Raw genomic sequence first — 26657 nt, 5'->3', positions numbered from 1 at the left:
GGGGGGGAGTCATCTCTGTGGCTTATGGGAAGTTTTCCAAATAGCACACAGAAGGCAAGGCCACCTTGTGGAGTGATAACACACATACCTACTTTCTCTCCAGTAGAAATGGTTAGGAAAATAGAAGCAGGTTGCTGTTTCTGGCCTCCCCTTTATTGAAAAACAAATCTAGACCTTCTAAAGGTCTTGCAGACCCAAAGAAATTTCATGGGATGGTCACAGGGCCAGCGGATTCATTGACTCTTAAACAGTCTGAATGGCATGTTTCTGACAAGTAGGAAGGACCTAGAAATACAGGTGAATAGAGCTGTCATTCAAGGCAGATTCCCATGAGCTGACATCTCATTTAAAGAAGGCAAAACAATCTCTTGTCTCGGATCTGCGTGCTCCTCATCACACTCCTGTCAGCTGAATTATTAATTAAAACCTATGAACTGGTAACATTTTGGAACAACTGTGTTTTGATAGCTGGGAGGACGCGTGTGACTTTGAGGGAAGCAGATTTCCTTTGATGTCAGCTAATAGAAACCCCGTTGTAATCCTAAAAGGCACAGGGAAATTATGTTACAAGATAATGTGGTTTACGTGGAAGTGACTGTATTCAGTGTCAGCACTGAGGCACGATGGCTTCCCAGGTGCACTGAAGACATCATCTGTGTCACAGACCTGGAGCACTGGCAGTGTGACAATGACATACCATCCAAAGCTTGTGAGTCTCACAGACTCACTCTATGTCTCAGGACTCCTGGTGGACAGCTTCTGTGTTTGTGACCACTAAAAACCAGTGACCATTGAATGAGACCTTTCAATCATAATCATAAGAAAAAAAATACTGAATATTTTCACCTGTTAGTGTTATTTGAGAGGCAGACACTGGGGATTTGGTTCTTATTTACAATATGGTTTAGTGGCCTATTGTTTCTTCTTAATGAGGAAATTTTTTGTTGTCTCAGGGGTATAGTTTCACATTCCTGCCAGATTTGTGCCAGCCTACCTCAGCTACCTACTGACAATATGCCATCTCTGTCCACACAGGACAATACCCCATGCTCTCTAGTGAACTTGTATCTATAGACATACAATGGGATTGATATGTTTTCACCCTGTTTATTTTCTCAGTTAGTTTCTTAAATCCCCACATGAAGCCAGGGGGTGGTTCAGTGATGACTGAAGAATTTGCATGCAGGAGGTTCCAAGTTTGACCCTACCCCACCCTCCACCCCCCTATACCACATGCACCAGTGATGCTCTGCTTCTTTCTCTCTCTCTCTCTCTCTCTCTCTCTCATTAGTAAATGAATAATTATTTTATGATATGCATCAAAATTGTTGAAACTAAAACTTAAAAGGGGTTTTGGTTGTGTCATAATGGATTTGGCTGAGAGATGGCTTGGAGTAGGTTTAAGCAATTCAAGGCTTATTCAAATGATGCGAGGGCAAAAGGCAAATATCTAGGTACTGCAAAATAAGCACTTGTCAGCAAGGATTAAGAATATGCTAGGTCCATAAAGTCCATGAATAGTTATCAAAAGTTCAGTCCCATTTGATAATCAATTATCAGCTAAGGTATAGGTAATCAATTATCAGCTAAGGTATAGGTTACTCATGGCTCAAGAGGTGTCTTAAGAGTTTACTGGCTAGCAGAATGGCTCATGTTCAGTTCCCATGGCGGACACCTCGAGCCCCTCAGCCGAGATCCATCTGATCAGGAGAAGAAGCAGCAGCCAAAGAGATCGGACTTCCCGCTGCTGTGCTTTTGAGTCTATTCAGTCCACCCACAATGCCTTGTACATCTGTACAGACCAGATCTACCCACAGTCCACTGTGCACCTGCACAGATCACTGCATGTGCTGTCGCCAAGGCTGACGTCAGCCGAGCTTTGTGCCGGACTTCCTGTGGTCTCCAGTATACTACGTGACAACAAGAAATCACTTTATTGGGGGAAATTATGATTCAAAGGACAGTTGTTGTCACATGACTACAGTTTCTCATTGCCTTGTGGAGGTGTCTGTGAAGCACCACCCTTCCCCACCAGCACCACGTGGGGTTAGTGCAGAATTTGGAGCTGCACTGAGGCTGTGGTGGCTCTGTCCCTCTCTGTGTGTCTCTATCTGATTGAATAAGTAGCCCAGAACAGTGAAAGCATGCATGCACAAGATCCTGGACCCACACAGAGAGGAAGGAAGGAAGGAAGGAAGGAAGGAAGGAAGGAAGGAAAGAAGGAAGATGGAGGGGGGAAGGAAGGGAAGGAGAAAGAGGAAAAGGAAGAAGAGTGAATAACATAGCTTATTGGATAGTGCATTGCTTTGCTCTGTACATGACCCTGGTTTGAGCCCATCCCTGTGGTTTCTTTCCTTGTGCTATGCCTCTCCTCTCTGTCTGGAAAAATTATCCTGTAGAAGATGCCACCCTCCCAAAGAGAGAAACGGGGACAGAGACAAGAAAGGAAAGCACGGTGTGCCTGGACAAAGTATCTCTTACCTGGAAGATGCAGAGGTGTTGGTAGACACCTAGCAGCCTCCACCCCGTACTGCTTAGCACAGACCATAAGCGACGTTTCCATTTGTCTGTGGATTTCACCATTAGACAGTGAGCACAGCCAAGGGTGATCTGCCCGTCTGCCTTCCTTACCAGTTTATCTTTGATTCCCTCTTTGTTTTAGTAGAGGTTAAATATAAATTTGTTCAATGAGTGGATGAATGGATGACTGCATGAATAAATGGGTGATTGAGGAGGTGGGTAGATGGATGGGTGGATGGCTGGATGGCTGGATGGATGGATGGATGGATGGATGGGTGGATGGATGGATGGATGAAAGGGTAAAGAAATGGATCGGTGAGTGGTTGGGTGAGTAGTTGGATAGATGGGTAGATGAGAGATGTTGCAGGTCAGAGCTGAGAGAAGTTCAGCACTGTCCCCATTCCTAGGGGCCTATGGCCACCTCCCCACCCCCGAGAGTGTGGAAAGACCCACGCACAGAGGGATGGCTTCTGCAGGCTTCCGGTAAGCACTCTGCTGCTGGGCTGAGTCTTTGAGACTGTGGAGTTTCTGAAGCTCAGCCTACTTTCTTTCCTGGAAGGGAAGCTCTCACAGCAGCCTGGGATCTGAGGAACAGTGGAAATGCTGTGTCTCTTTCCTCCTCATTCATTGCCTCAGGGAGCTCACTCCTGGACATCCTCCCTCCTACACTCTCACAGACCAGAAAACACTCAGCAGCATGACTACAACCCTCTGTCTTTTTTTTTTTTCCTTCAACTTCAGATAAAGTAGATTTTAGTTTATTTAGAGCTTTATTGAGCCATTATCTACAGTATCTTTTTCTTCACCCCTCCTGTCACCAAAGGTCTGTATCCCCATCCCCACCTGCACTCTCGTTCTCCCACAGTCTTAGATATAGGTTGGCATATTTTCTCTATATTTGAACACTCTGTCTTCAGCTCTGCCCTGGACTGTGAAAGAGACTCTGAAGTGGGTATTTGACTGCTATTCTGAACGCGGCTGCTTGGAGGAGAATTAGCAGACAGTGGTGTGAGTGCCTGTGTCAGGGTCAGGAGATGGCCCACCAGACAGAGCCACACACTTTACCATGCTCAAGAACCAGGGTTCAAGCGCTGGCACCACATGGGAGCACCTGCATGGTGCCAGGGAAAATTAATGTTGGAGTGTTTCTCCTTCTCCCTCTGCTTCCCTGATTTTCTTTTTTACGTCTGAAACAAACAAAAAGTGCCATAAACAGTGGAAGCTCATGGAAGCCTGTTGTCAAAAGTCAAACTTATAGACAGTTGTGTTTATCATCTGCTCTGTGTGGTTTTATTTAAAAAGAAGAAGGAAGGAAGAAGCCAAGCAGGATGGAGTGGAGTGGGGGGGGGAGGCGTCCATTACCCATAGCAGGTTTGAAGCAGCTCTGTATCCGGTTTGTTTTTTGTTTTTTGTTTTTTCCTGGAAAACTGTTCATACTAATCTGCTTTTCTTTGCTCCCCAAGATCTTGAAGACTTTGAATCGAGAAGCAGAAGCATGGTGTCAGTGCGGGAAGGCCAAGGTGTGGTACTCCTCTGTGGTCCTCCATCCCACTTTGGAGGTACGTGGATGTGTGTGGGGGGTTAACACACAGGCTACATGGTCACCTGGGATCAATGGGGGGGGAGAGAACACACAGGCTACATGATCACCTGGGATCAATGGGGGGGGGAGAGAGAACACACAGGCTACATGGTTACCTGGGCTCAATGAGGGGGGAGAGAACACACAGGCTACATGGTCACCTGGGCTCAATGAGCGGGGAGAGAACACACAGGCTACATGGTCACCTGGGTTCAATGGGGGGTTCGGATAACACACAGGCTACATAGTCACCTGGGCTCAAGTGCACATAGGGTTCCAGATGGCAGAGTGGCACTTTGGAGGACACAGTGGTCAGTGCAAGCACAAAAGCAGGAACTCCATGATTGTCACAGAGCTTCCAGAGTGCAGAAGGATGCCAGCACTCCTTATGTAGTCCCGTTGATTCGGGGAGGGAACTAGCAGGCTCAGTGGGAGTGTGTTTGGAAGGTGTAGAGTCAGACTCTGGAGGGTTAGAAAGACTTGGGGGTCTCCATGGAGACTGGCCAGTGTCCTGGTCTGCTGCTCAGGACTCCCCATGCATTTCTCCTCCTCCTACGTTTGTGCTTTCTTAGAACCCAGGGGATTTGGTAAAATGCACCAGACTCATCACTGAGAACACATCTGCAGGAGGCAGTGTGACTGTTTGTGGAGGCATTGTAGTTGGACAGTTCTGCATCATGTCAATTATAGGACGTCATATCATATAGGTTCTGTTCCGTAACTTGACAAGCATGCATGACATTTGATTTAAAAAAAAAAAAAGGCAAGATCAGGACTGGGCAGTGACCCACCCAGCTAAATGCACAAGGACCTGGGTTCAGACTCCTGTTCCCAACATATATAGGGGAAGCTTCACAAGTGGTGAAGCAGTACTGCAGAGGTCTCTCCTTCTCTCCCCCTTCCACCTCAGTTTCTCCCTGTCTCTCTCCAATTACAATAAAAGGCGAGAGCTGGCACATTAGAGCTCTATTCAGTTCCCACATATTGACTTTTATAAAATATTCATAAAGGAGATCATGTTGTAATTCTTTTGTTTATTTATATATTTTTATTGGCTAGAGACATAGAAAATTGAAAGGGGAGAGGGAGATAGAGAGGGGAAGAGATAGAGAGATACCTGCAGCCCTGCTTCACCACTTATGAAACTTTTCCCCTGCAGGTGAGAACCAGAGGCTTGAACCTGGGTCCTTGTACACTATAATGTGTGCACTTAACCAGGTGCACCAGAACTTGCCCCCTTGTAATTCCTTTAAAGATATTTTAATTTAGATACTCACTTTTATTAAGAGAGAAGGAGAATTTAGTGGGTCTGAGCAGCACTTTCGCAGGGCAGACAGCACCACTAGTCTGTGCTCAGTTCCTTACATTCCAGTTCCAGCTCTCACCACACTGGAGAAGCTTCAGTGCTGCGATGCCTTTCCCTCTCTCCCTCAGACTCTGTCCTTCTTTCTCCCACACTCACTTTGTTTGAAAGGGGAAAAAATGACACAGAGTAGTGAAGCCCCAGCACCATTATCAAAATTACATTGAAAAATAGAAAGAGGAGGATGAATTTGGTGTGATTTCACTCATCAGCAGCACTTAAGAAGCAAGAGCAGAAAGGGAAAACACAAAGTCAGACTTGGACTGGGTTTGTTGTATTGCACCAAAGCAAAGGACTCTGGGGGCGGAGGGAAGGAAGGGAGCTGGGGGGAAGGAGGTAGCTCTCGGGTCCTGGTACAGGATGTTGGGCCTAATTTGGGATGAAAGTGTTTTGGAGACACCTATCTTGGTGAGATGAGAAATGCTGTCAGCAACTGTACTGTAAACGATTATCCTCTGGATTAAAGAAGAAGAAGAAGAAGAAGAAGAAGAAGAAGAAGAAGAAGAAGAAGAAGAAGAAGAAGAAGAAGAAGAAGAAGAAGAAGAAGAAGAAGAAGAAGAAGACAGTGGCACATCTAGTTGAGTGGTCACATTACTGTGATCAAGGACCCAAGTTCAAGTGCCTGGTCCCCACCTGCAGGAGGGGTGCTTCATGAGTGGTGAAGCAGGACTGTTGGTGTCTCTCTGTTTCCATCTACCTTCCCCTCCCCTTCAATTTCTCTCTATCAAATGAAAAATAATAGACTTTTTTTGCCTCCAGGGTTATTGCTGAGGTTCAGTGCCTGCATCATGAATCCACTGCTCCTGGAGGCCATTTTTTCCCCTTTTGTTGCTCTTGTTGTTGTAGCCTTGTTGTGGTTATTATTATTGTTGATGTCATGCATTGTTGGATAGGACAGAGAGAAATGGAGATAGGAGGGGAAGACAGAGAGGGAGAGATAAAGATAGACACCTGCAGACCTGCTTCATCGCCTATGAAGTGACTCCCCTGCAGATGGGGAGCCAGGGGCTCGAACCGGGGGCGTTATGCCGGTCCTGGCGCTTTGCACCATGTGTGCTTAACCCGTTGCTCTACCACCCAACCCCAAAGTAATAGATTTAAAAAAAAATTGTTAGAAAAAACATTAGACCCCAAGTTGAGAGTCTGAATGGATAAAATGCCTACATGAACCATGGACCCTCTGGTTGTTTCCGTTGGACACCATGAGTCCAGCTTCCAGGGGGGAACCCAGTGCTCAGGGCCTAATCAGAGCATCTTCACTTCTCTGTGTTTTCCATCTGGTGTGTCACAGGGACTGCCCAGGTGGTGCCTGGCAGCAGACCTGGCAAACGCACAGCAGTGAGCTCCAGCCTTTCTTCCTTTCTTTGTCTTGACACCACATAGTGAGATCAGGGCCTCAGGCATTCAAGTTACTGCCCAGACACCTCTCCATCCCAGCCCCTTCAATCTGTATGCTGAGAGGTAAAGAACGGAGAGAGAAGAGTGGATAGAAGAACACCCTGGGAGTTGGGCAGTAGCTCAGCGGGTTAAGCGCACTTGGCGCAAAGCCCAAGGACCAGTATAAGGACCCTGGTTTGAGCCCCTGGCTCCCGACCTGCAGGGGAGTCGCTTCACAGGTGGTGAAGCAGGTCTGTAGGTGTCCGTCTTTCTCTCCCCCTCTCTGTCTCCCCTCCTCTCTCCATTTCTCTCTGTCCTATCCAACAAAGACGACATCAATAACAACAATAACAACTACAACAATAAAACAACAAGGGCAACAAAAGGGAATAAATAAATTAATTTTAAAAAAAGAATACCCCAACACCACTCCATCACCCATGGTGCTCTGCCTATGCCATCCAGCATGCCCCCATGGGGTGCCAACCCTTGAACCCAGGACCTTGTGAATAATAAAGCGCACACTCTAATGGGCAAACCACTAAGTCGCCTCTTGGGATGTTTTATTAGGAAAGTAAGGAAATTAGACTGAATCCAATGAATGTGCAGAAAATGGTCCATTGACACACTCATAAATACATCCACACTTTAGCTCACATAGGTACCCATGCGGAAGCTCACAGGTGCCTGTGGAATTCCATCTTGGGTGGCCACAGAGCTAGTGACATAGGAAAAGCAGGGCTGGTACAGGAACTCCCTTTCTCCTGCGCACCACAACAGACACCTGACTGCAGGAGAACTCCTTCCCAGATCCAGGGCACCGAGAAATGCATGTGCTTCTCTCTCAGGGGAGAAGAGCTGACCACGAGGTGACTCTGGGAAAGAAAGGTCCTCTGAGTGAAAGAGCTCAGCATAGCACTGAGGCTCACTGCACTTGGTACATTCTCTCTGACCTGTATGGTACTAGAGGGTTTGGAGAAAGTTCACTGGGCAGTTTGTGTGCCCTGCCCTGCACTCAGCCCTGCTTTAAGCCCTGGCACCATATGAAAAGTACTATCACACCAGGAGAAGCTCTGACATGATAGCATCTCTCAAACTGTCTAAATAAAAAGCAGCCCAGGAGTATGGCCCCTACAGTCTGGAGAAAGAAGCAGACCTGCTCCCTCAGTGCCCTCCTCAGAGACAGGGTGTACAGAGAGGCTGCAGACACAAAGCCAGCCTTCCTGGTACCTGAGCCCCACGGGAGTTCAGAGACCTGATGTGCACCCTCCTCTTCCAGACAGTGTGCGGCTCCTCTCCCAGGCATGCTCTGGGCACCCTCCACTGGCTGGCCCAACCTTCCTCCTTGATTTCTGTGTTGGTCTCAGAAAAAGCACTGTCCAGCTTGTCACTCTCTGGAGCTCAGAACAGCGTGATGTGGTCTTGGTGACATGAAAGCCTTGCTTTCCTCCAGGATGCTCTTGAAAAGTCTGGGTCACACACATGCACACACACAGACACACACACACACACGAATAGGATGTCCACCTCACCTTGCCACTGGAGAGGATCCCCATGGCCTGAGCAGGTCTCCAGCCTGTGTGCAGATAGTTCTCCCACCTCAGGGGTGAGCTATGGCTAAGAGCCTCAGTCCCATAGAGCAAACATTCTGCAGGCGTCACTTGAAGCAGAACAGAAAGCTGACTTATCCCTAAGTTTTAGAAATGAACATAAGAGCCCAGGGCCTAGACTGCTGGATGGATGTGAAGATGCACACTGAGTGGATCTTCACGTGCGCAGCAACTTGGCCCAGCCTCGTGCAAAAATTTATTTTAAAATAGCAGAGCAAAGCAATGATACGTGGTGTCTAAAATCATTAAGATCACCAGCAGTGTGAAAGAGGAGCTTCACTGCATCCAAAAGACACAGCACATTTTTTTCCTTTATTATCTGGGTATAAAGCTCTCAGTCCCAGGCTCATAAAAACCAGAGGTTGAAAATTTGTTTGAGAGGAAATGTTCCGTTCTCTCCTCAGATACGACTTTCAGGTTGGTAGGACAGTTGAATTTATGCCTGTAGTCTGAGCATCCACCCTGTGGCAGGAAGATAGCTCTGTTGTCTGAGCTCCCTGTTTGTATTGGCATTAATAAAAAATGTTAACAATTTGACTTAAACTGAAAATCATTCTAGTGAAGAGTCAAAAATGGGGCTGTAGAAGAGGAAAATGATATGGAGAAAAAGTGTTCAGTTTCCATAGCTCCCTCCTCCCTGTCCATCTGATGACTGTTTCTTCAGTGAGTGGGAGGGCTGTTTGCTACATGAGGCGTCCAGCTGGGAATGGAAGCTTCTTCGGGAGCCATTTGAATGTGTGCTTGTTGGTGTGATAATAACATCAGTGAGAGTAGCCTTCAGTATCCCAGTCAGACCATCCATTCACTCAGCAGATATTAATTGTGTGCCCATTAAGTGCACTCATTTTATTATTCTTAGGGTTAGAATAGAGAACAAAACTCCAGGAATCTTACAATAAGCAGAATAAACAAATATGACCTGCCAGTTAGTAAGGGAAGCTGGGGGCACTTTGCAATCACTTTGCTATTGTGATTTCTAACCCCAGAAGCATGCACTGACTTTGCAGTAGAGGAGGATGGAGAGTTGGGAATGGTGTACGGGTCCAAGTAGCAGAGACAGCTTGTGCAAAGGGCCTGTGGTCAATCATGTCCATATTGGAAGGAAAGCAGTAAGGCCAGGTGTACACAGCAGGTGAGCAGATGAGAAGAGGGATGTGAGGCACCCCCTTGAGAAGTTCTCCAGCTCTGGCTTCCCCTGAGAGTACATCCTGCTAAGCCAAGCAGAAGGCTGACCAGACTTCTGACCATGAAGATGTGAGTGCAAGTAGTCCAGGTGATCACAGTGGCTCAGGTGGGCTATGGTGGCTGCTGGGACCTGCCCATTTTGAGATCTGGCCTACAAAACACTTAGAAGTTCTTGGTGTCTCTGTGTGTGTCACTGCTGCTGGTCTGCCTCAGGAGATTCCTCCCTCATGAAAACAATAGCCCGGAGAATGGGTCTGATTGTCTCTGTCTTCTGTGTTTATGCTTTAAATAGAGCAGTACAAGTGTCAGGGCTGCAGAAGATATCAAAACCCTCAAGGGGTTGGGGAGCAGACTCGGCTGCATGCTTGGGATAGCAATAGGCAGAGTCCCCCCACTGCTAGCGATGATGGAATCAGAGGGGACATTGTCTTTGCGAATCCACAGATGCTTCCAGAAGACTGACTCTTCTCGCTCTCGTGTGCCCACTGAACCATCCCACCATCATTAATAACAGACGTGTCATCAGGGATGGAGAGAATACTGAAAGAATCAGTGGCTTCAACTTAAGTGGCTCATGAATTATACATTTAATTAAAAAAGCCAAATGAGAAGGGTTTGAAATGCCCCATTTATAAGGTTTTTTTTTTCTTTCCCCATTAAAAAAATACACACTAAGCCTGCCAGAGGCCAATGACTGGGCAGAAGAATGTAGGCCCCTGTCTGTGGGAAAGGCTGGGAAAAGAGGAAGACAGCAAAGAGAAGGGATCACAGCCCAGCGTCTTTACCAGCTCACAGAGGCCAAAGGCACATGGACACCGATAGCAGAGCTGGGGCAGAGTGGGGACAAACCTTCCCTCGGATTCTTCAGCTGTTTACCCCACAAATGGTGTGACCCTGTGAATGAAGTTGCTGTGACCCCCAACCCCTCCAGCCTTGGCCACTAGATGATGGGGTAAAAAGAGGCAGAGGAGCCGACATGATTCCCCTAGTCACCCCAGGACCCCTTTGTCAGAATCTGTGGTGCTTTGTCCACTTCTGACACACACACCCCCAGAGTTTGGGAAGAACAGAAGTGGGGCCAGAGTTGGCATTTCACCCATTCTACAGGTGGCTCTGGCATATGCTGGAATTTGAGATCTCTGCTCCGGGAGGAAGAATGATTTCCTCAAGCTTTGAAATTTGCATTCTATTCTCAGCTGAGAATACCCCTGGTTTCAAAATGGCAGACTTGCCCTCATTTGCCAACAAGAAAGCAGAAGAGATGCACAAGGACATCACAGACAGGAACTCTGGGCCAAGAACATTTATAGTTTGTTGGTGGAGCAAAATGAGAACAAGCCAGCCCCCTTTGCTACTAATTCCCCAGACTGACCAGCAGTGATTGGTCCTTCTAGGATACCTCATTTGGCCTCCAGGAGAAGTGGATTCATGGTGCAGGCACTGAGCCCCAGCAATAACCCTGGAGGCCAAAAAAAATTATTTGCAGAGTAGATTTGGAGAGAAAGCCCCAGAATTTACTCCTTGCTTTCTGTATACCTCTTATTGACTAGGGCCATATAGTATAGAAACAGAGAAATTGATAAAGAAGTGGGAGATGGAGAGAGAAAGAGACACCTGCGACACTGCTCTACTTCCCCCAACACACACACACACACACACACACACACACACACACACACACACACAGAGGTAGGGATTGGAGGGTTGAATTGAATGCAGGTCCTTGTGCATAGTAGCATGTGCATTCTACCAGGTGCTCCACCACCCAGCCCCAGAAAGCTTATCTTTCTACTCACAGTCCCAATATACTTGTCCATCCAAGGACTGTGTTGGCAAAGGCCAGGTCACCTCACAAAAACACTTGTTGTCCTGTGGACACGGATGAGAAATGAAAGGGCTCCTGGCATGGTCAGTCACTCTTTACATCACTTTCCGTACTCCCTGGCTGGAGTCTTCCATCAGCTTCAAATTGCTCCACTCTTGCACAAAGATACACCGGCACACCGCAGGTAGAAACATATCAGGAACTTCTAGCAGCTCAGGTAAGATGAATTTGCCAAGGGAGAGATGGTAATTACAGCTTCAGCTTCCATGATTATAGGGGGAAAAGTACAAAGATCTGAGCATCAAGGCAGCCTGCAATTTCTGTGAAATGGAAGGGGTTCCCTTGGACACCAGGGGACCAGAGTTTCTGCCTCCCCTCAGGTAGGTCTCCCCAAATCCAGGGCCCTTGAGTGGAGGCCTGGGTGTGAGAATCTGTTCCAGATTGTCTTTGTTTCCCTAAAAGCTTCACAAGAGGAGCCAGTGATCACAGGGGCATCTGAACTGCATTTTCTGCTTCCTTTTATATTGAAGGGGAAAAAAAAACTACCTAGATGGCTCTCTGGTTTCAGACAAAAAGTCTTTGAGCATCTCTTTGGCAGAGACAGAGCAGCAGGATTAGAAGTGAGACAGAAAAGGACATTGGGAAGGAAATTTAGAAGCCTGAGACCACCTGGAATGATAAAAGCCTCCAGTGGGGGGTCGCCAAAAGCCAGGAGCCTATGCCTGAGACAGGAATGTCAAAGCCTGATTCCAAGAACAAAAAGTGACTTGCATGCATGCATACTTGATCTAAAAGCAGGGATTCCAGAGGAGTTTAAACAAGACCAGAGTGAACCACTCAAAGAAGCAAAGGCCAAGGGGGGCGGGCTGTGGCATGGTGAGAAGCCTGCAAGGACCAGAGTAAGGATCCCGGTTTGAGCCCCTAGCTCCCCATCTGCAGGAGGGTCACTTCACAAGTGGTAAAACAGGTCTGCGGGTGTCTATCTTTCTTGCTCCCTCTCTGTCTTCCCCTCCTCCCTCAGTTTCTCTCTGTCCTATCCAACAACAACAGCAGCAGTAGCAGCAGCAACAACAACAATAACAGCAACAACAAAAGCAATGGAAAAAAAAAAAAGATGGCCACCAGGAGCAGTGGATTCATAGTGCAAGGACGGAGCCCCAGTGATAACCCTGGAGGCAAAAAAAAAGCAAAGACCCAGCTTCCTCTTCAGTGTGGAGATGAATGCTGCCTGCCACAGCTCAGGCATGGCCCCTGCCCTCTGCTGTGGGGTGCTGATGGAGAAGAGCTCATTTGCTACCAGGTCTCTAGTTCAGGCTGCTCCTTAGGGCACAGGCAGCACCTGAGTCCCCTACCTGCCTCCAAGCCTCCTCTGCTTCTGAATATCAACAGAAAGGGATTTATTTAACTCCTTACATACACAACAACAGCTCAGCCTATGAAGTACATCTTCTTCCTCTCTCCTGCCTCAGGCTCAGGACTCTATATCCTCACTACTGTCTTTCAGAACTTCATTTCAGGCATCTGTGTGGTTCTCTCTCTCCCTCTCCCTCTCCCCCGGCCTCTCTCTCTCTCTCTCTTGCTATACTGAGATTTTTCCATTCCACCCTTAGCCGGGTGGCTCAGAAGATAATGTTCCAGTTCCCTCAATAAGTCATCAAGGGCCTGTTCACACAAACTCGGCGACACCTTCATCCATATCCCTGCAGAAGTGGGATGAGCTCTCTGGATAGGACAGACCTTCTCAGTGATTCTAAGGGGCGGACGCCTGGAGTCAGTACTCTGAATAAAATACCGCAGTCCAGAGTCTTCATCCCAGCTGCCAGTGAACAGAAGCCAGTGCCCATCGTGTTCATTCCAGGCTTGGTTTTCCAGGTTTGCTCTTCAGCCTGCTGTTGCCTTTTTTTCCCCCTGTTTTAATAAATACCACATATAATTACAAAGTCTAGCATGTTGCACAAGGATCCAGGGTCCAATCCCTGTTCCCATCCTGTTGTAGGGACACATTATGGATGGTGAAGCAGGTCTGCCAGTGTCTGTCTTTGTCCATCTCTCTTTTATTAAAAAAAAAATTATTTATCTATTTTGGATAGAGATAGAGACAAATTGAGGGGAGTGAAGCTTCCCTCTTGTAGACCCCCAGTACCAAGAGCTTGAAACAGGGTCCTGTACATTGTGATGTGTGCTGTGCTTGACCAAGTGCATCACTACCAAGCCTTTTTTCGCTCGCTCCCTCTTTATCTTCCCCCCCCAATTCTCTGTCTTATCAGATAAGTTAAAAGAAAGAAAGAAAGAAAGAAAGAAAGAAAGAAAGAAAGAAAGAAAGAAAGAAAAATGGCCACCATGAGCATTAGATTTGCAGTGTCAGCACTGAGCCACAGAGGTAACCCTGGTAGCAAAATTTTTTAAAAAGTTAAATTAAGTACTTAATTAATTTTCAAAATTCCAGTGTGATAGAAATGGACTATGAGTGAAAATATCTTGAATTTTTCCCCTCACCTGGAATAGACTATGATGTCTATTCCTAGGTTGAAATGTGATGCCTTAGAGCTGGGGACACAGCATAATGGTTTTACAGAAAGACTTTTATACCTGAGGCCCGGAGGTCTCATGTTTAATCCTCAGCATCACTATAAACTAGAGCTGAGCAGTGTCTGGTCTCTCAGTGTATATTTCTCTCATTAAAGTGAATAAATGAAATGTTTTCTTCAATGTGAAACCTTAGCACATGCACACACATACTCCCACAGGGAAATAAATACACTTTGGTTGTCAAACCAAACCAAGGCCTCCTTGTGTGAGATTTCACCATTCTGGATGGACATCCATCCTTTTTACTTCAGATGATGATGGGGGGGGGGGAGGCATAGTACTAAAACTTTTTTCTTTTTTTCATAAATTTTTATCTTATTTGTTTATTTATTTATTGGATAGGGACAGTCAGAAACCAAGAAGGAAGAGGGAGATAGAGAGGGAGAGAGACAGAGAGACACCTGCAGCCCTGCTTCACCACTTATGAAGCTTTCTCTCTGCAGGTGGGGAATGGGGGCTCGAACTTGGGTCCTTGTGCATGGTAACCTGTGTATCCAACCAGGTTCACCACCAACCGGCCCCCAGTACTGAAACTTTCCTTGTGAGTTGGCAGGATAGCTCACCTGAGAAGGCACCTGCTTGTCTTTCTTTTGCCACCGGATTTATCTCTGGTACTGGGTTCCTGCACTACAAATCCACTTCTCCTGGCAGCCATCTTTTCTTTTTTTTTTTTTTTCTATTTTTTATTAGATAGGACAGATAAAAATTGAGAGGGGAGGGAGTTGAGCTGTAGCGCAGCGCGTTAAGCACTCATGGCACAAAGTGCAAGGACCAGAGTAAGGATCCCAGGTCAAGCCCCCAGCTCCCCAGCTACAGGGGAGTCGCTTCACAGGTGGTGAAGCAGGTCTGCAGATGTCTATCTTTCTCTCCCCCTCTCTGTCTTCCCCTCCTTTCTCCATTTCTCTCTGTCCTATCCAACAACAATGACATCAATCACAATAACAATAAAACAACAAGGGCAACAAAAGGGAATAAATAAATAGATAAATATTTGAAAAAATAAAAAAATTGAGAGGGGAGAAGGAGAGAGAAATAGAGACACCTGCAAACCTGCCTCACAGCTCATAATGCATCCCTCCTGTAAGTGGGGAGTGAGGGCTCAAACTCAGCTCCTTGTGCAGGGTAATGTGTGCTCTTAACTGGGTGTGCCACTACCGGATCCCCTGCTTGTCCTTTAATTTATATTTCTTATTTTTATTTTTTTTTATTTTGTTTTATTTATAAAATGGAAATACTGACAAGACCAAAGGATAAGAGGGGTACAATTCCACACAGTTCTCACCACCAGAACTCTGTATCCCATCCCCTCCCCTGATAGCTTTCCTATTCTCTACCCCTCTGGGAGGATGGACCCAGGGTCATTATGGGGTGCAGAAGGGGGGAGTTCTGGCTTCTGTAATTGCTTCTCTGCTAAACATTGACATTGACAGGTTGATCCATATCCCCAGCCTGTTTCTATCTTTCCTTAGTGGGGCAGAGCTCTGGGGAAACAGGGCTCCAGGATGCATTGGATCGACCTTCCCGTGGTGCATCCCGTGAGTACCCATTCATTGGGAAAACTGACGATCCTTCCTAGCCGACTGAATCGACATGGATCCCAGTCACATTCAAAGCCAGCAACAAGCAGCAACCTGACGCTGTTGACTGGCTATGGAAGAAGGGCAAACGCTAGAAGAAGAAGGGCTCCAGGACACATTGGTGGGGTTGTCTGCCCAGGGAAGTTTGGTTGGCATCATGGTAGCATCTGGAGTCTGGTGGCTGAAGAAGAGTTAAGATACAAGCAGTAATATTTTTTTATTGCTGTAACTCTTGTTTACAACATTATAGTGTTTTAGGAGTACAAAAATATACACATAGAGAAACACACACACACACACACACACACACACACCCCTAGTAAAATTCACACCAGCCACCAAAGTTCAAGCAACATCACAGCTCAGAGATCCCTTATCCACCACTTCCCCCTCCCTGCTCTCTCCACTAAGCACCAAAAGCCAGTTGAGTTCTGATTATTTCTTTTGCTATGGGCTTAGATCTTTAAGCAAAGATTCTAACAAGTAAGTACTTTCACTTGCCTGTGGCATCTCTCTGACCCTGCTGCATTTCCGTGAGCATCGTTGGAGAACTGCATGTACTTTGTGAACCCATGTTGTATGTATCTTGGCTTTTTCACAGGAAGTCCACCTACTTAATTCCTGAACATCTTACCAGATGTTATAATTAATCCCTCAAAGTCTGTGATATGGGCCAACAGGTAGTTCAGTGGGTAGAATGAACACCTTACTGTGTGGGAGACTCTTGTGTTTGAGCTCTGGCAATGCATGGAATCGCCATGGACAATGGGGCCACCCCATGGATGGTGGGCTGGTGATGTGTGTCTCTCCTTTCTCTATAACAGTCAAGGGACTGGCTGTGGGAGGCCACTGAGTAGCACTGTGCATGCCAAAGTGATTTAAAATCTACTGTTGTTGGTGTTGAGGGATTAATGGTTTACAGTCAACATTAAATACATTTGTTGGTATGTGTGTAAAATTTCTCAGTTTTCTGCAAAGCACGCTCACCCCCCATCTAGGTTCTTCTCCACCATCGTGCACCAAGACCTGGTCACCCCCTACACCCAAGCCCTTGACTTTGATTCAATGCACCACAGACAGTCCAACTTCTATTTTGTTTCCCTTTCCGTTCTCTTGTCTCAACTTCTGTCCATGAGTGAGATCATCCCATATTCATCCTTCTCTTTCTGGCTTATCCTACTTCACATGATTCCTTCACACTCCATCCAAGATGAGGTGAAGAAGGTGAATTCATCATTCCTAACAGTTGAATACTATTCCATTATGTATATAGACCACAGCGTTCTCAGCCACTCATCTGTTGTAGGACACCTAAGTTACTTCCAGGTCTTGGCTACTACAAATTTTGCTGCTATGGACATAGGTGTACACAGATCTTTCTGGATGGGTGTGTTTGATTCCTTAGGATCTATCCCCAGGAGAGGTATCATAGGGTCATAGAGTAGGTCCACTTCTAGCCAGAAGGAACTTTTTAATAAAGGAGAAAAACTGGGTGGTTGTACTCCTGGTTAGATGGACCGGGGTTCAAATTCCCATTCCAGACCTTCAGGTCGGAAGCTTCCTGAGTGATGAAACAATGCTGCAGGTGCCTCTCTTTCTCTTTCCCTTTCCCTCTCTGTCTCCTCCTTTCCTCTCAATTCTCTCTTTCTCTATCTAATAAATAAATAAATAAATAAATATTTGTAAATAAAGGTTTACCCTCCTGACTTGGCTACATTTGAGTCCAAGCATAAAGCGAACAGAGAAAGGGCACATCCACCCCTGAGTGTGAAGAGACGGTACTCTTCTGAGGAGGGCAGCAGGGATGCTGATGCTGACCCTCTTCTTTCAGAAGTAACTTATGCGTGGACCTTCAACGAGAGTCCCCTGCACGTTCAGGAGGACAAGCGACGCTTTGTGTCCCAGCAGACAGGGAACCTCTACATCGCCAAGGTGGAGCCCTCGGACGTGGGCAACTACACCTGCTTTGTCACCAACGAGGACGCACAGAGGACCGTGCAGGGGCCCCCCACGCCGCTAGTGCAGCGCACTGATGGTAAGGGGAGGCTCGTGCTGGGGTGGATGCTGTCTGCAGCTTGAGAGCTGTCTGCCTCCCTGTGTTGAATGGGGGCACACATGCCCTGAGGCTAACACCCAGCCCACGAATACCATCCACTGGGTGTCATCTACAGCCAAGTGGAACATTCTTGTGTCTTAACCCTGACAGTCAGTCTGCTGACTCTGGGTCACCTTTGCTTGGAGTGTTTTAGACTGGCTGTGTGTCTGGGGGGGTGGGGGGGGAGTGGTGTGTGCAAGTGTGGGTGCTGGCAGACGTGCTGAGTGCATTCACAAAAATTTCATGAGCCCTGACAGAGCTCCACTCTGGGGTCCCTGTTCCCCATTGATTTTATTCACCCTCTATTAGCTGCTGACAAAAAGAAGGTAGACACAGCACACCCAGGAAAGAGAGTCATGAGGGCTAATTGTGCCTTTCCAGAGAGGAAGAAGACTCAAAGCTGGTGCTGATTCTCCTCCTCCAGAGCACCAGGAAGATTGTTCCAGAAGCATCATAGTGAGTCCTGGCTGGGATGAGATCAGAGGGCTGGGAGGCTTCAGGAAGGTCCCTGCAGAAAACAAACAAACAAACAAAAAACTCTCTGGTAGATTCTTTAATGGAATCGTCACAGCAGGGAGTGAGGAGGTAGGGACCCAGTGGGTATGTTTTAGGATCAGGCCCTGGACTTGGAGCCCATGTCCTTCTACTGTCTTTCTCCCCTCAGAGGACTTGAAGGAAAGAAGGATGTAGTGCTAGAAGGCTGGCAGGATTCTGGACTAGCCCCACCCCACCCAAGAATTCTTAGCATAGATCCTTTGGGATGACCAAGACCCAATGTATTTACATGGCCCTGACAGTTGCCCACAGTGCTCAAAAGTCCAAATTCACCCCTTCAACTACTCATGGCTGCCAAATGATATGTGTAGTGACTTTATCATATTTCCATATTTTCCTGTCTACTCTTTATTTCTTCTATTTTCCTTTATGCTATCATGCCCTCTGTTAACTTGAATACATTTATGGTAAAATAAATAAAGAGAGAGAGAAAAGAAAAAACAGAGAGAGAGAAACCAGAAGGAATATATGTACTATTAGGAAAATAAATATAGTTTTAATAGTCACACAAGAAATATCAAAAGTCAAAAAAAAAAAACCTACCCATTTTCATTGAGTAAATCCATACTTTCTACATTCTCCACCACAACCTCTTTGAATGTTTTTGAAAGATCCAGTTCTTTGAAAAAGTGATATTTTTACTTTCTGTACATTTTACAAATTTCAACTAGCATGTAACTATACTGGACACACAAAAATAATTTAACTTAGGGAGGTATTGCACTAATGTTTGACATGTAAGAAGAAAATGATTAAAATTTCATAAAACTAAGTTGGAGTGGTCGCATGAATTAAGTTAATGAAGATAAACTAGCATGGCGACATTTCTGCCAGCTCCTCTGGCAGTAGCATATTTAAGTACATGAGAGTTTATGCTTCAAAAAAACATTTCTTTGTTCTACTTTAACAAAACATACTGAGAGAAATGTACAGAGAGAGAGAGAGAGAGAGAGACCTATGGTGGTACAAGGGATTGAACCTGGGACTTTGGAGCCTCAGGCATGAGAGTCTTTTTCCATAACTATGATGTTGTCTCCCCTGCCCAAAACTTTTTTTCTTATGCTTAGCTCATGTCCACAAATCCATGTGGAACAGAGATGTGTCTTGTAAAAGTACAGCAAATCCATTTTGCAGCAGAAGTTCATGGAACTGACACGACAGTGTTATGTCTTTATCCCAATCAGTGTAATTGCTTTACAGGTTTGGGTGTAGGACACTGATTTGGTTTCAGAGGTTGCACCAGGCTTTTTGCAGGCTCCACTGAAAACAGCCTTGTTCCCACAGAGTTGAGGCCCCATGAGTCCTGTGAAGAGATCACACCTCTGAGTCTGGAGAAGAAGCCTTTCTTTTTAATAACTCAGAAGCAGCTTAGGATCTAGGTGTGTCCAGTTCTCAATTGGAAACACTAATTCTTCCAAAAGGTATTAATTTGGAATATAGGAGAGGGTTCCATTCTGATACTTTGCTCTATGTTCCAGATTTTTCTTTATAGGGGAGAGAAGAGTGAGCTAATTCCTCTAATCCACCGCGACATCTCCTTGCCCTCTGTCACTTGCAAAACTGTAGAAAAATATTGTTAATTGGTCAGCTGAAATGATCCGACTTTGGTTAACGAAGCATTTACTTCATAGAAAACGTCTCTTGTCTAGAAATGCTGCTAGCTTTTTTGATATTTAACAGGTGTGATGGGGGCATATGAACCAAAGATTGAAGTGCGTTTTCCTGAAACTAGACAAGCTGCAAAGGATTCATCTGTAAAACTGGAATGCTTTGCCCTTGGAAAGTAAGGTTGTTTTGTTTTTGTTTGGCTTTTTTTTTCTGATTGTTTTTTTTAATACTTTTTACTATTCAAACATTGCTTTAAAAGAAATGACCAAAAAATTTAAAATGCTGGGTGAAAGTAAACCTTTCTGATTGGAATAGAGACACCTGTGCTGAAATCTTTGGAAAGGGAGGGGAGGGTTCCCCCTGAAGCATGCTGTGTTTTTCTCTAGTTGGAGAGCTGGGAGGATCCCAGGTAGCATATTCTGAAGGAGAAAGGGACTGGTATAATGGTATAAGCCCAGAAACATCCCCTTCACTCTGTCTTCTCCATGGGATGCCTACAGTATGTCACTCTCAGTGTTGATTTCTGAGCTCCACTCCCAGTGTGGTCAACACACTTAGACAGAATGACTTAAATTCCAACTATAGGAAACATATTTAATAATCTCCACCTTGGGTCAGTAAAAAAGCTCAGTTGGGTAGTACGTTGCTTCACCATGTGTGTCAGGCTCAGGTTCAGGCCCAGCCTCCACTGCATTGAAGGAAGTCTCAGAGCTTAGGCTTCAATCACTGTCTCTCTCTGTGTCATCTCTGTTGGTATCTGAAAGAAGGAGAGAGAGAAAGAGAGACAAAGAGCTAGACAAGAGTCAGCACCTTGCTGTTATGTTACATTAGCATCCTAGACAATTTAAATAATGCTAGTTACTATCAATAAATCTTTCAGTTTCCTGTCTATATGTGAAATGCTTAGAACTCTAATTTTTTAAAAGTTATTTATTTCTCATACTGAAAGATTGCATTTTGTTTTATACAATATTGGCACTATATTCCTTTGCCAATCAATAATTTTTGGTTGATTAAATGGTTCTTGAGGAAGTGACAAATGGGGACTTGGAGTCATCTTTTTTTATTTGTTAGCCTACCTTTTCAGATATGATGGGTAGTCACTATTGTGAAAGTGGCTCAGAAATTAAAGTTTACAGAAAGCATAAAATATTTGTCAGCAGAATATGCTGAGGAGTAGATAATCTATTTCAGAGAAAGCCAATGGAAGATGGTATTTAAGAAAAATTGCTTATCCTATTAGGTTTGGCTCCCAGGAATATGGATTCCTATGATTTAAAACATACTCTTACATAATAAATAACTCGGAAGAAAATCAAGGTCAGTTTTCAAGAATCTCATGTACATGCACTGTAACATCAGTTCTCAAGAACAGCAGATAAATTCATTTTGTTTGTAAAACATTTGTGACCACGGCTTTATGGTGAGATGTTCTAGTTTTATGGTGTGTGAGGAGATTGAGGTTCATGTTAACTCTGCCACCTGACTGATTTCATGCCTCTGTGGAACAGGCAAGGCCAGCTCAAACCCAGTACTGCTACTTGGGGCTTAAAAACAGAAGTAACTACTGATGTGAACTGCTCTCCAAGTCAATGGGATCAGGTTCCCCAGCTATGTGATTCTGCTGATTCACTTGACTATCTCTTTAAAAGTGAACAGAAAGCACTGTTTTTTACCTTTGGGAATGTCTATCTTCTCTTGCAAAAGGATTTAAGGAGGCCCATCCCTTCTGTGTTTGTCTTGAGGACAGGAAAGGATAACATGCATAACAGCACTGACCACTGGCTGGACCTACAAGCAGCCAATGTTCCTTGAAGGATTCTGAATTCAGCATGAAAACTCAGTTCTCTTTGTGAGTGCCTGAGTTAGTGGGGCTGGTCTCAGTAGAGAGAGTGGTGTCCCTGTGACTCTGTAATGATTCCTTTCCCCAGGGCCATGATCCCGGGAGAAGAGAATGCCATCAGAGGCAGCTCTGGAGTCAAACAGAGGAACAGGTGTATAGACTGATCTGCAGTTCAGGCAGCCTTTGAATGACACACATCTTGGGTTTTTACTTTTCTTTATTTCTATATCTCATATATGAAGAAAAGAACAAAAAAATAACTGATAGAAATGTTGAAAAAGTAACACCTGGACAGTTGTGTCCCTTTTGCCTGCATGGGCCAAGTGGGTCTCTGTGCAGGGCCTCTCCATACTCTCACCTTCTCTTTGCTTGCTCTCTCTCTCTCTCTACACACACACACACACACACACACACACACACACACACACACACGCCAAGTGGGTCTGTGCAAGGCCTCTCCATACTCACCTTCTCTTTGCTCATTCTCTCTTTCTACACACACACACACACACACACACACACACACACACACACACACACACACACACACACACACACTGTTTACATTCAGGCTGACCCCAGCCATGGGATGAGTCATAACTGGCCTGCCCATGGAAGGCATGCTAATCCCACTCCAAGTGAGTTGAGAATATACATTCACATCCACTCCAGCTTGTGTGCCACTGAGAGTAGAGACAGGATGAAGGCAGACCCTCAGCCTAAAGGGTCACTGACACCACAGCCTCTGTCCCATGCTGAGCAATTCACCAGGAAGTGTGAAAGAAAGGGGCAGAGGTCCAGTGTGGACTAGTGAAACCTGCAGATGTGTGAAAGAAATTGTTGAGAATGAAGTAATTTAGAAATAAATAGACAAATATCTGATTACTATTGTTTTGCTAACTTCATGTCCATGGGAGAAAAAAACTAGATGTTAAAAGCCAGTGACTTAGGAAACTGCATAGGTAATATGTAACACCTTCACAAAGCAAAGAAGCTCCTATATTCTCTGGCAGAATTTCAGCCTAACATCTAACCCAGGAGAATCTGAGTTGCAGAAATAAATACTAAGTATGCGTGTGTATGTGTGTGTGTGTGTGTGTGTGTGTCTGTGTGTGTGTGTGTATGTGTGTGTGTGTAATATTTTTATTATTCTTAAAAGCACTCAAAATGGCAGATCTCATTGGGATTGACTAATGACTGACACTTTCTTTGTCTATGCAAAGAAGAGCTGTTGAATGTTGAAGTAAATTAAGAATGAAGAGAGTTGCTTAGCTTCACTTCACAAAAGACTGCCAGGGAAGCAATTGATTTAATGGCCTGGGCTCTGTACCATTTTATCTGACCAAGTGAACGTTGAGATTATGTTTTGCAAATTCAGTTATTCACGGCGACTTGAAATTCCTTGGGATTCAAATGTAAAGTCTAGAGTACTTATGGGGTCAGAGGATGATGTTCAGATGTCCTGGGGAAGGAATATTTGTTCTGTGTCACAGGAGCACAGATCATTTCTCACCCCCTGAAATGAACGTGTGTGTGTGTGTGTGTGTGTGTGTGTGTGTGTGTACATTCTCCCCTGATAGGAGCTACCAGCAAAAGGAGCTTTTACACGTGCCTGCCAATAGTTTGCATGACACAAACTGCATTGTAGTGAAAACATTACAAACACAGTAACATTGCTTTTCAGTCCATAATAAAATCTGACATTTATCAAATACCAACTTTTCTAAATCTGCAAAATTAACAAACAGCAAACAACACTGCCTAGAAAATTAATTATGTGATAGGCATAATTAGCAATCTGAAAAGAACAAAATCAAACTTTTTGCTTTGTAAATTATAAGTCTACACTTGTAGGTGTATTGCCAAGTGTTTTCATAAACTACTGAGTGGTAATTATAAATCATGTTCTCTGCATCTCTTCAGAAATTACCACTGTGCAGTGTTTGGTTTTAGTCATGTATTATTATTTTGTTTTAACAAATATGGAGGCTGCTTTGTACAAATCCACTTTAATTGTTCAGCTTTTTGTTTACTGTGGAGATAGTAAATCATCTCGTAAAATGTTTGACAAAACTGAAACTGAGCAAAACGAATTAATTCGGGGAGAAATCAAATCAAAGCTCTTTTCCTTATGAACCATGTTTCTAATTACTCTCATTTTAGAGTTACTAAATGTTGTCAACTATACATTCTTTACATTCTTTCAGCTGGTGGTTGTATCTTTTGAAGGAGCAAAGTGGGAGGAGGAAATCAGCTGGTGAAACAGGCAAACAGAATTTTAAAAATTTAAAGGGGAAGAGGCACGGGACAAAAACAGGTTTCAGTGCCAGATCCTGTTAACTTGATTTCTAACATTAATTTCAAGACAGTTCCTGAGCGTGTGTGAAATGTCACAGAAATCTACATTCACATAGTCACTCAGGAGTGCCACGGCTGCTATTCCTTCTCTTGATGGTGTAGAGGATTTGGGTGTTAATGCTGACTTCTTCCTTGAACTGTTGCTTCTGATTTTGTTATTGTTTGTTGTTGTTGTTGTTGTTGTTGTTGTTGGTTTGTGTTTTTCCTCTGTGCATTTTAGTTGGGGTTATTTTTTCTCACTTTATTTTTTTTTCCATTGGAGGGATTGATTAATGGTTTACAGTAAAAATAAAAAATAAAGTTGTTGGCATATGTGTAAAATTTCTCAGTTTTCTGCCTAGGTCCTCCTCCATCATTATGCACCAGGACCTGAAAGTACCCCCACTCTTACCCCAGTCCTTTATAGTACAGCAAACCCAGTCCAAGTTCTGCTCTGTGTTTCCTCCTCCTGTTCTTATTTCTCAGCTTCTGCCTGTGAGTGACATCATCCCATACTCATCCTTCTCTTTCTGGCTTATCTTGCTTGACATGATTCCTTCAAGCTCCATCCAAGATGAGGTAAAGAAGGTGGCTTCCTCTTTCTTCACAGCTGAGTACTATTCCATTATGTATATAGACTACAATTTTCTTTCTTTCTATTTATTTATTTATTTTTATTAGTGATTTACTATTGATTTATAAAATTGTAAGCTAATAGGGATATAATTCCATACTGTTCCTACCACCAGAGTTTTGTGCCCCATTCCCTCCACTGAAAACTGCAGTAGTTCTACCAAGGCCACCAGTACGGGCTGATTCTATAACTGTACACATAGATATATGTATTTATCCCATTTTTTTTCAATGATCCTACCTTTACTTCATTTCTAGTTTACCCCTACACCTATTACTACTTCTACATGTCTTTCTCTTTTTTTTTTTTCCCTCTTCTCTCTCTCAGATAAGTGAATGGTTCCTGGCTTCCTCTATAGACCACAGATATCTTAGCCACTCATCTGTTGTCGGACACCTAGGTTGCTTCCAGGTTTTCTCTCACCTAGTTTTTACGTCCCTCCCCTATTCATGATCTTTCAGTCTACACTGAAGACCAGTCTCTGCAGGCACACTTCATGGGAACCACAACATGATTTTCCTTTCTAGGACTTCCATTTTTTTAATTTATTTTTTTACTGTTGTTGTAATTATTATTGTTGTCGTTATTGATGTCGTCGTTGTTAGATAGGACAGAGAGAAATGGAGAGAGGAGGGGAAGACAGAGGGAGAGAAAGACAGACACCTGCAGACCTACTTCACTGCCTGTGAAGTGACTCCCCTGCAGGTGGGGAGCGGGCGGCTCGAACTGGGATCCTTCTGCTGGTCCTTGCGCTTTGCACCACATGCGCTTAACCTGCTGCGCTACCTCCTGACTCCCTAGGACTTCCATTTTTTTCAACCTTAGAATTCTCATTTCTGTTTATACAACTCCTCTGTTCTTCCGTGGTAGTCAGTTTTGTTGTTATTCTTTTCTTTTTGTTTGTTTGTTTGTTTTTTCCCATTGGAGCCCAGACAAAATCAGTTCAGCAATTTTCTATCCCCATGGCCATGCCGATAATTTAGCTAGTAGAACACAGGATTTGCATGCTTGAGGCTCCTGGTTCCAGTCCAAGTGCTGCATGGTCCAGAGAGGTGTTCTGCCTTCTCTCCCTGTCCCATGAAATAAGTAAAACAAATCTTTATATGTATGTATTTTATTGATTATTTTGGTGATACCAAGGCCTTGCACATATATTATTTCCTTCCTCCTGGACTTTTTGAGAGACAGCACAGCACAGAAGCTGCCCCTGGTGCGCAGGCATGCCCCACATGCTACAAGCTCTCATACCCATGCCGTATGCACAGGCATGCCCCACATGCTACAAGTTCTCATACCCATGCCGTATGCGCAGGCATGCCCCACATGCTACAAGCTCTCATACCCGTGCCGTATGCATAACAAGACAAGCATGCTCCCTGGTGACATCTCATCTCCTTGTGCTTTCAGGGTCCTGAAAATGTTAGATCTGGGGAGATTGCTCACCAGGTGAGGCACCTGACTCACCTTGTTAAAGACCCAGGTGGGAGTCCTGGCACCGCATAGAAGTCGTCATGACACAGCACCTCTGGTGCTCAGGTGTCTCTTCTCTCACTGTCTCTCGCTTTCTGAGTTGAAAAGTGATGCTGGAATGTTGAAATCCCACACGTACAAGGCCCTGGCTCAAAATAAGACAAAACTAAACTAAACAAATTCTTATTTTAGATTACAGATATCATAACAAAAATTATGTTAAGAAAATGCTGGGTTGCAGTATTTTTTTTCTTTGCCTCCAGGGTTATCACTGGGGCTCAGTGCCTGCACCAGGAATCCACTGCTCCTGGAGGCGGTTTTTTCCCTTTTGTTTATCATTGTTGTGATTGTTATTGTTGTCATTGCTGCCATTGTTGGATAGGACAGAGAGAGATGGAGAAGACAGGGAGAGAGAAAGACAAACACCTGCAGTCCTGCTTCACGGCTTGTGAAGCGACCCTCCTGCAGGTAGGGAGCTAGAGGCTCG

The 26657-nt window shown here is 44.9% G+C and overlaps 1 protein-coding gene across 3 annotated transcripts in view; it reads left to right on the top strand.

The window, feature by feature from the left end:
- CNTN6 (contactin 6) overlaps window positions 1–26657 on the top strand; it is a 331006-nt gene that overhangs the window by 190538 nt on the left and 113811 nt on the right. The window contains exons 5-7 of one of the 3 annotated variants that reach the window (XM_016190506.2): window positions 3984–4079; window positions 17460–17663; window positions 19959–20061. In XM_016190506.2, the coding sequence (XP_016045992.1) occupies window positions 3984–4079; window positions 17460–17663; window positions 19959–20061 (403 nt within the window). Of the gene's footprint in view, window positions 1–3983; window positions 4080–17459; window positions 17664–19958; window positions 20062–26657 lie in introns of those variants that run through there. The other 2 variants (XM_060180342.1, XM_060180344.1) reach the window with 2 other exon arrangements.

Source organism: Erinaceus europaeus, chromosome 21 (assembly GCF_950295315.1).
Source record: "Erinaceus europaeus chromosome 21, mEriEur2.1, whole genome shotgun sequence".
NCBI lineage: Eukaryota > Metazoa > Chordata > Mammalia > Eulipotyphla > Erinaceidae > Erinaceus > Erinaceus europaeus.
Note: the sequence above shows the minus strand (reverse complement) of the source record. Positions and strands in the feature narration are given on the sequence as shown.